Source organism: Haematobia irritans, chromosome 3 (assembly GCF_050003625.1).
Source record: "Haematobia irritans isolate KBUSLIRL chromosome 3, ASM5000362v1, whole genome shotgun sequence".
NCBI lineage: Eukaryota > Metazoa > Arthropoda > Insecta > Diptera > Muscidae > Haematobia > Haematobia irritans.
The window spans coordinates 124,633,451-124,643,675 of NC_134399.1; the positions used below are offsets into that span (position 1 = coordinate 124,633,451).

At 32.9% G+C, this 10,225-nt stretch overlaps 1 protein-coding gene across 1 annotated transcript; it reads left to right on the forward strand.

Annotated features, from left to right (window-relative positions):
* The first annotated feature begins 9,266 nt into the window (after positions 1 to 9,266).
* On the forward strand, positions 9,267 to 9,928 carry LOC142230579 (uncharacterized). Its single transcript, XM_075301218.1, has 2 exons — positions 9,267 to 9,367; positions 9,441 to 9,928. Exons 1-2 carry the CDS (start codon positions 9,346 to 9,348, stop codon positions 9,815 to 9,817), a joined length of 399 nt encoding a protein of 132 aa, XP_075157333.1. The 5' UTR covers positions 9,267 to 9,345; the 3' UTR covers positions 9,818 to 9,928.
* The last annotated feature ends 297 nt before the right edge of the window (positions 9,929 to 10,225 follow it).

Genomic DNA, 10,225 nt, shown 5'->3' on the forward strand with positions numbered 1-10,225 from the left:
CAGATTTGATCTCCGGAGCCTCTTTTTATAGAAAACATTGTCAAAATGTTATTTCTATAGAAAATTTTGTCAAAATTTTATTTCTATGGAATATTTTGTCAAAATTTTATTTCTATAGAAAATTTTGTCAAAATTTTATTTCTATAGGAAAGTTTTTCCAAATTTTATTTCTATAGAAAATTTTTTCCAAATTTTACTTCTATAGCAAATGTTGTCAAAGTTTTATTTTGTCAAAATTTTATTTCTATAGAAACTTTAAACTTAATTATATACGTATTTAATCGGCCTTTTTAGTTTAATATATACCACGTATGGACTATGTGGTATATATTACGGTGTTAGGAAGTTTTAAGATACCTTGCCACCGGCAAGTGTTACCGCAACCCAAGTAATTCGATTGTGGATGACAGTCTTCAGTAGAAGTTTCTACGCAATCCATGGTGGAGGGTACATAAGCTTCGGTCTGGCCGAACTTACGAGCGTATATACTTGTTTTATATTCACTTACTTATTATTATAAAATATCTTGTGTTATTTGTGTAAAATTTTCCATTTTTTATTTCTTCTAATTGACCACGAACTTCGTTGCACAAAGAAGTATTAAAAACCACATGGTTTTTTCGTTGCATTTTAGGGTAGTGTTTTGTTAAAGTTTTCTCATATTATCTTCAACACCTTTTCAAAGATTTCGTCAACATTTTGGCAAATTGGAAGTAATTCGCAAACAATTTGAAGATGTATTGAAGATGAGCTGTCTTCAAGTCAAGTTGAATTTATGTTGAAAATGACATTTACCCTCAAACTAGGTTAGCGCGTCTTCAATTTTCACAAAAATACCTCAAATGGCTTCAGGAGCAGTGGATATGTGCTATATTTTCCTACGACTCAAAATTTAACTTGCATGGATTGGATGGTAGAAATTTAGTACGAAGGCTGCAAGAAAAGCCTTAATCCAAGAAATACAAAAAGTTACGTCAATCACGGTGGGGCCAATATTAGGCTTTGTGTGTATTTTTTCTGGACAAGTTTTTGGCCCGATTTATAGAGTCGAGGGTATTATGCTGTCAGAAAATTGAAGTCTGGCAAAAAATTGCAAGAAGTAATCAAAAGGCATGGCTTTATCATCAATCATTAACGTTTATCGTTTTGTTTGAGTTTTAGACGAATCATTAACATCTCTTGTATGTGTGCACATCGTTCAAACAAACAAAAATATCTTTGGCGCTATACGAAGTTCGACTTGAGTTCATTTTACCTTAAAGTAGGTGTCACTCTTTTCTGGGTGTATTTCACATAAAATCCATATGGACTAACTTACAAGTTAGAAGACATAAAACTATATATTGCCATTGGCAACTGCTAACACAACTCAAGTAATTCATTCAATTGCGCATGACAGTATTCAATGGAACTTTGTGCGGTTGTATTAACTTCACTGGAAAAAACAGCGAACACACCAGGAAAGAAAATTTAGATTAATTTTAGAAAATTGTAACTTAACTGTATTAGAAACGCAGATGTCAAGCCGATTTCACCAAAATAATTAAATAATTTTCGACAAATTCAAGAAAATTTATTAGCCAAAGTTATTATTTTTCATTTATTAAGGAAAATTTCGTAGTTTGAAGGAAAAATTTGGAGTTCGAAATTGCAAAAATATCTTTAGTGCCATACGAAGTTCAAGATGAGCGCATTAGTGGTTAAATTTACAAATTTCTAGAAATTCTGAACCATTTTGTGGGAGACACGAATTTAGTTAATCTTAATGCTTCATTGGCGTATAATTTTTCCTCTGTTTTAGTTAATTAAACTATCGTACGCAAAAAATTATGAAAGTCATTGAAACTTGCTTAAACGTTATAATCAGGGTTGGCCTGTCACAAACTGTGACTTTTGCGACATACATTTGCGACGGTATAATACGTATGTCGCAAAAGTCGTAAACCTACTGTAGAAACCCTAATTTTGAATAGAAGAAATGCTGAACATTTTTTAATTTAGCTTGACAGCATTCGCTGTGAGTTTCTGCAGAAATTTGGTAAAGTTTTTCCACGGTCAAGCCTGTTTTCTTAGGTGCTATCGAAATTCCCGTTAGTGAGTGTGCAAAATACCTTGGGGTTATATTGGACAGGAGACTGAACTTAAAGCTAAGAAAGGACGAGAAAGTCCACGGTTACCCTGTACTCATGCAAAAGGCAATAGAAAATGTGGGGACTAAAACCTTCTCTTCGCACATACCATCGTCTTGGATATCATCGATTTTGCTGCCTAGCTGACGCGACTAAAGTATTTTGAGTTTGCGACTTTTGTAACTTTTTCTACATTTACGACACGTGTGTGACGTTTACGACGTTTAAAACTTTGCGACAGTCGCAAACCTAAAAAAGTTTGTACAGACCATCTCTGGTTATAATTACATGGACTGAAATATAATTAAATCGACTTTAGTGAAATACTCCCCAGAGGCCTTCCTACGAAGAAATTATTCAATTTTATAATTTTTTTTAAATTTTACTTTTCGCCTGGACGGAGAATCGAGCCGAGGATCATACAGTTTGTAAGCCTACACACTATCCACTGGGCTACGTAGCTGTTATAGTCACCAGTAGACAATTATCGTTATAAGTTACATTTATATAGCATAGTTTGCAGCGCCCACGAGCCCATGCAAACATAACATTATTTAACAGAAACATACATTTGTTGGCCACGTGGAGCAGTGGTTAGCATGTCTGCCTTGCATGCAAAGGGTCGTGGGTTCAATCCCTGCTCCGACCGAACACCAATTTTTTATACCCTTCACCACTACTGTGGTACAGGGTATAATAAGTTTGTGCATTTGTATGTAACGCCAAGAAGGAAAAGTCTGAGACCCATCGTTTAGTATACCGATCGTCTTAGAATTAAATTCTGAGTCGATTTAGCGATGTCCGTCTGTCTGTCTGTCTGTCTGTCTGTCCGTCTGTCTGTCTGTCTGTTGATGTATTTTTGTGTGCAAAGTACAGCTCGCAGTTTTAGTCCGATTGTCCTAAAATTTAGTACAGAGTCCTGTTTCGGCTCCAACACGATCCCTATTGATTTTGGAAAAAATCGGTTCAGATTTAGATATAGCTGCCATATATATTTTTCACCGATCTGGTCATAATTGGCGTGTATATCAACCGATCTTCCTCAAATTCCGTACATCCGAATATTTTATGAGTCTCGAAAAACATGCAAAATATCAGCCAAATCGGTTCAGATTTAGATATAGCTCCCATATATAGCTTTCGCCCGATTTACACTCATTTGCCCACAGAGGCCAATTTTTTGCTCCGATTTAGTTAAAATTTTGCACAGGGAGTAGAATTAGCATTGTAGCTATGCGTGTCAAATTTGGTTGAAATCGGTTCAGATTTAGATATAGCTCCCATATATAGCTTTCGCCCGATTTACACTCATTTGCCCACAGAGGCCAATTTTTTGCTCCGATTTAGTTAAAATTTTGCACAGGGAGTAGAATTAGCATTGTAGCTATGCGTGTCAAATTTGGTTGAAATCGGTTCAGATTTAGAAATAGCTCCCATATATAGCTTTCGCCCAATTTACACTCAAATGACCACAGAGGCCAATTTTTTGCTCCGATTTAGTTGACATTTTGCACAGGGAGTATAATTAGCATTGTAGCTATGCGTGCCAAATTTGGTTGAAATCGGTTCAGATTTAGATATATCTCCCATATATAGATTTAGATATATCTCCCATATAGATCTACAAAGTGGTGCAGGGTATAATATAGTCGGCCCCGCCCGACTTTAGACTTTCCTTACTTGTTTTTTACTAACATTGTGTTCCACCCTAGTGCATTAGCCAACTTAAATTTTGAGTCTATAGATTTTGTAAAAGTTTATCAAATTCTGTCCAGATCGAGTGATATTTAAATGTATGTATTTGGGACAAACCTTATATATATATATATATATATATATATATATATATATATATATATATATATATATATATATATATATATATATATATATATATATATATATATATATATATATATATATATATATATATATATATATATATATATATATATATATATATATATATATATATTATATATATATATATATATATATATATATATATATATATATATATATATATATATATATATATATATATACATATATATATATATATATATATATATATATATATATATATATATATATATATATATATATATATATATATATATATATATATATATATATATATATATATATATATATATATATATATATATATATATATATATATATATATATATATATATATATATATATATATATATATATATATATATATATATATATATATATTATTTAGGTTCCTTCGAAATATATGTTTAGTTTTATAACTGAAGTTCCTTTATTATTTGGTTGAATCTGATTATATTTTTTTAACACCCAGAAGGAGACAAGATAGACACATGGTGTCTTTGGCAATAATGCTCAGGGTGGGTCCCTTAGTCGATATAACCATGTCCGTCTGTCCGTCCGTCCATCTGTCTGTGAACACATTTTTGTGATCAAAGTCTAGGTCGCAATTTAAGTCCAATCGCCTTCAAATTTAGGACATGTTCCTAATTTGGGTCAGAATAGAACCCTATTGATTTTGAAAGAAATCTGTTCAGATTTATATATAGCTCCCATATATATCTTTCGCCCGATATGCACTAATATGGACCCAGCAGCCAGAGTTCTATACCGATTTGCTTGAAATTTTGTACAAACATAACACTTAGTCGTATAGTCAAGTGTGCAAAATTTGATTGAAATCGGTTCAGATTTAGATATAGCTCCCATATATATCTTTCGCCCGATATGGATTTATATGGCCCCAGAAGCCAGTTTTTTGGCCGAATTTGGTTGAAATTTTGCACTAGGAGTACAATTAGTAGTATAGTCAAGTGTGCCAAATTTGATTGAAATCGGTTCAGAGTTAAATATAGCTTCCATATATATTTTTCGCTCGATATGGACTAATATGGTCCTGCAAGCCAGAGTTTTGGCCCAATTTGTTTGAAATTTTGCACAGGGAGTAGATTTAGCATTGTAGCTATGCGTACCAAATTTGGTTGAAATCGATTCAGATTTAGATATAGCTCCCATATATATCTTTCGCCCGATATGCACTTATATGGACCCCGAAGCCAGAGTTTTATCCCGATTAGCTCGAAATTTTGCACAAGGAGTACAATTGGTAGTATAGTCATGTGTGCCAAATTTGGTTGGAATCGGTTCAGATTTAGATATAGCTCCCATATATATGATTTTCTGATTTTGACAAAAATGGTCAAAATACCAACATTTTCCTTGTAAAATCATCACTGCATAGTCTAAAAGTTGTAAAAATGACTCTAATTTTCCTAAAATTCTAATACATATATATCCAGCGATAAATCATAAATAAACTTTTGCAAAGTTTCCTTAAAATTGCTTCAGATTTAAATGTTTCCCATATTTATACCCTTCACCACTACTGTGTTACAGGGTATAATAAGTTTGTGCATTTGTATGTAACGCCAAGAAGGAAAAGTCTGAGACCCACCGTTTAGTATACCGATCGTCTTAGAATTAAATTCTGAGTCGATTTAGCTATGTCCGTCTGTCTGTCTGTCTGTCTGTCTGTCTGTCCGTCTGTCTGTTGATGTATTTTTGTGTGCAAAGTACAGCTCGCAGTTTTAGTCTGATTGTCCTAAAATTTGGTATAGAGTCCTGTTTCGGCTCCAACACGATCCCTATTGATTTTGGAAAAAATCGGTTCAGATTTAGATATAGCTGCCATATATATTTTTCACCGATCTGGTCATAATTGGCGTGTATATCAACCGATCTTCCTCAAATTCCGTACATCCGAATATTTTATGAGTCTCGAAAAACATGCAAAATATCAGCCAAATCGGTTCAGATTTAGATATAGCTCCCATATATAGCTTTCGCCCCGATTTACACTCATTTGCCCACAGAGGCCAATTTTTTGCTCCGATTTAGTTAAAATTTTGCACAGGGAGTAGAATTAGCATTGTAGCTATGCGTGTCAAATTTGGTTGAAATCGGTTCAGATTTAGATATAGCTCCCATATATAGCTTTCGCCCGATTTACACTCATTTGCCCACAGAGGCCAATTTTTTGCTCCGATTTAGTTAAAATTTTGCACAGGGAGTAGAATTAGCATTGTAGCTATGCGTGTCAAATTTGGTTGAAATCGGTTCAGATTTAGAAATAGCTCCCATATATAGCTTTCGCCCAATTTACACTCATTTGCCCACAGAGGCCAATTTTTTGCTCCGATTTAGTTGACATTTTGCACAGGGAGTATAATTAGCATTGTAGCTATGCGTGTCAAATTTGGTTGAAATCGGTTCAGATTTAGATATAGCTCCCATATATAGCTTTCGCCCGATTTACACTCATTTGCCCACAGAGGCCAATTTTTTGCTCCGATTTAGTTAAAATTTTGCACAGGGAGTAGAATTAGCATTGTAGCTATGCGTGTCAAATTTGGTTGAAATCGGTTCAGATTTAGAAATAGCTCCCATATATAGCTTTCGCCCAATTTACACTCAAATGACCACAGAGGCCAATTTTTTGCTCCGATTTAGTTGACATTTTGCACAGGGAGTATAATTAGCATTGTAGCTATGCGTGCCAAATTTGGTTGAAATCGGTTCAGATTTAGATATATCTCCCATATATAGCTTTCGCCCGATTTACACTCATATGACCGTATAGGCCAATTTTTAACTCCGATTTAGTTGAAATTTTACACAGGGAGTAGAATTAGCATTGTAGCTATGCGTGCCAAATTTGGTTGAAATCGGTTCAGATTTCGATATAGCTCCCATATATATGTTTTTCTGATTTCGACAAAAATGGTCAAAATACCAACATTTTCCTTGTAAAATCGCCACTGCTTAGTCGAAAAGTTGTAAAAAATTACTCTAATTTTCCTAAACTTCTAATGCATATATATCGAGCGATAAATCATAAATAAACTTTTGCGAAGTTTTCTTAAAATTGCTCCAGATATAAATGTTTCCCATATTTTTTTACTAACATTGTGTTCCACCCTAGTGCATTAGCCGACTTAAATTTTGAGTCTATAGATTTTGTAGAAGTCTATCAAATTCTGTCCAGATCGAGTGACATTAAAACATTTGACGGATGTGATATGGTATCGCAAATTTAGATCTACAAAGTGGTGCAGGGTATAATATAGTCGGCCCCGCCCGACTTTAGACTTTCCTTACTTGTTTTTTACTAACATTGTGTTCCACCCTAGTGCATTAGCCAACTTAAATTTTGAGTCTATAGATTTTGTAAAAGTTTATCAAATTCTGTCCAGATCGAGTGATATTTAAATGTATGTATTTGGGACAAACCTTTATATATAGCACCCAACACATTTGGCGGATGTGATATGGTATCGAAAATTTAGATCTACAAAATGGTGCAGGGTATAATATAGTCGGCCCCGCCCGACTTTAGACTTTCCTTACTTGTTTTTAGTTGATTTAATTAAATAAAATAGTAATTGATATTATAACTATTCTTTTATAAATGAATATCTTAATAACCCTGCGAAAAAGTGTCGCCAAAAAAGTAGTGAGAATGTTCTTTTTTTTGGTCCAGAAATGGTGCAAAATTGGCGCACAAGCGAACACTTCATCAAGAGCTTGTCATAGGACGGAGTGGGTTTTTTGGCCGAAGCCGAAATCGCAGAAAATGAAACTTTTTTTGGAAAATTCTTAGCTTCCGATTAAAGTATATTAAATTCTACATCACTACTGAAAATTCTCATGTCATATGTTGTCTACTTGTCAATCTGCATTGTGTTAAATTTAAGTAATTTTAGAGCTATTCCCGCAAAATAGTGTTAATTGAAATTCGGTATATTTCGGAGCTTAATATATAGGTTTTCGTAAGTCAAAAGTAATACTTTCACTATGGAATCTTCAACCTCAGGTATTTTAGCGTTGTTCTGAAAAAATTGTTTAAACAAAAAATGTGTATAAATATTTTGAAAAAATATTTTAAAATGTGCCTAAATTTTGGCTTAATTCAAAATATTCGTGGATATTTAAATATGAATGCTGTCAGTTGGCGTTAGAATATTGATTTTTTAATGTATACAATTCCTAAGCTTTCATATTAAGTAATAAAATTTTGCGCGAAAAATTTTTTTATTAAATTAACTGTGAAAGTAGTGACCCAAGCAAAGAACACCAGTTCTTGTCTTTTGTTTGCTTTTTATACCCACCACCATAGAATGGTGACGGGGGTATAATAAGTTTGTCATTCCGTTTGTATCACATCGAAATATCGATTTCATACTATATAAAGTATATATATTCTTGATCAGGGAGAAGTTCTAAGACGATATAACCATGTATGTCTGTCTGGCTGTTGTAATCACGCTGCAGTCTTTTTTAACTACCAGTTAAGAACATTTTTAAGAAAATTTCCATCGTATTTTGTAGGCCATGAACTAAACGATTATTAATTAAAATTTGTAAAATTTCCTTTCGAGTAGTTCATTTTCGTTGAAGATACGAAAAATGAACTGGAATTCTGGAAAATTCTTGTAATAAATTATTGTAAAAATCTTCTTAAATTTACGAGACACTTTGTTGTGTGTACTCTTGCGTTGTATGCTAAAACGCTCCTTAGTACATTGTTTGTGTATATTTCGGTAAGTAAGAAAATATCTCAATAAACAGAGTTAAACAGTGGAATTGAGATGAATGACTTCAAAATTTACGACAGATGTGTATTCAGTTGCTATGAATTCAACTCAGATATTGTTGATAAGATTTCGAATACAAAAGTGGCAAATTGTCTTTTTTTTTTGAAAAATGTAGAAGTGGCAAATCGACTAATAACGGATATAAGGAGAGCATGCCTTTCATGCTGATAGTAGGACAATTTTTTGATTAAAAAAAAAATACGACGGTTTATCAAAAAACAATTTGCCACTTTTCCTTTCCTCCTATCAACAATATCAGAATTGAAGTTCATAGCAACTGAATACACATCTGTCGTAAATTTTGAAGTCATTCATCTCAATTCCACTGTTTAACTCTGTTTATTGAGATGTTTTCTTATTTACCGAAATATCCACAAACAATGTACTATGGAGCGTTTTAGCATACAGCGGAAGAGTATTTAAGGTCGCACTGCATATCACAAATGATCAGAAATCTCCAGTGTTTCAAAAAAGTCTATACGACATTTTCCAAAAATACGCAAATTCTTCCTATAGCAATCAGCAATCCGCAATCAATCAAAATGATCAACATCAAAATCGCAGGTAAGCTCATTTAGTTCATCAAAGGATGTGTATGTCATCTAACTCAAGTTTATCTCATTTATGCTCTTTTCAGTTCTTCTATGCTTGTGCTTTACATTCGCCTTCGCAGGTACCGAGACACTTAGCAGCAGTATTGAAAAATTAACGAATTGTTTACGTTCTAATAACAGCGCACAAATACCTATTTTTTTGAAATGGGAATTGAAAATTTGCGCCGAAGCGCTGTATAAAAGTATCATTGGTCAAATGGAATCTGAATGCAAAGATGTGGTAATACCTCAACCATGTACAATAGATTCTGGATACGAACCTGAAGATTCGCTAAAAATACTACGGGGCTGTAAAGAAATGACAGATAAATGCAATATATCGGTCAGTGAAACACATCTTTCAGTCCTTGGTTGTGTAATAGACATTATTTGTGCATTACTGGGCCAATTGCTAGGATAAAATTTGCTTGTTCATTTTGGAAGTTGAAAGTTGTTTTGTTATTGTGTACCCCATATAGTTTTTTGATTATAATTTATATAAGCCTACTTAATTTATTGTATTATATTCTCAAAAACAAAAAAAAAAACAAAAAATAATAATAATAAAAAAATAGTCTTTTAAGCAGCATTTAATTTGTTTGTTTTTTTTTCACTTTATATGTTTCGATTTTCAATACTCCATGTGATATTCCATATGGCAGAAGAAAAAAATTAGTTTAATTGAATCCACGTTGTTATCAGACAATATAAAAATAAAATTTTTATTTGCGTTATATGCAGTGTTACGGTTGCGTAACATTGGTGGCAAATTTGCCACTTTTTAATTAAATTCTTTATACTGTAAGTATATAATTTAATTTTATACATC

What these genes read in the sequence shown, in the direction of transcription:
- LOC142230579 (XM_075301218.1), top strand. Translation starts at nt 9,346, where the DNA reads ATGATCAACATCAAAATCGCAG. An exon ending in GATCAACATCAAAATCGCAG is followed by an intron (nt 9,368 to 9,440) that starts GTAAGCTCATTT and finishes TGCTCTTTTCAG; the next exon opens with TTCTTCTATGCTTGTGCTTT.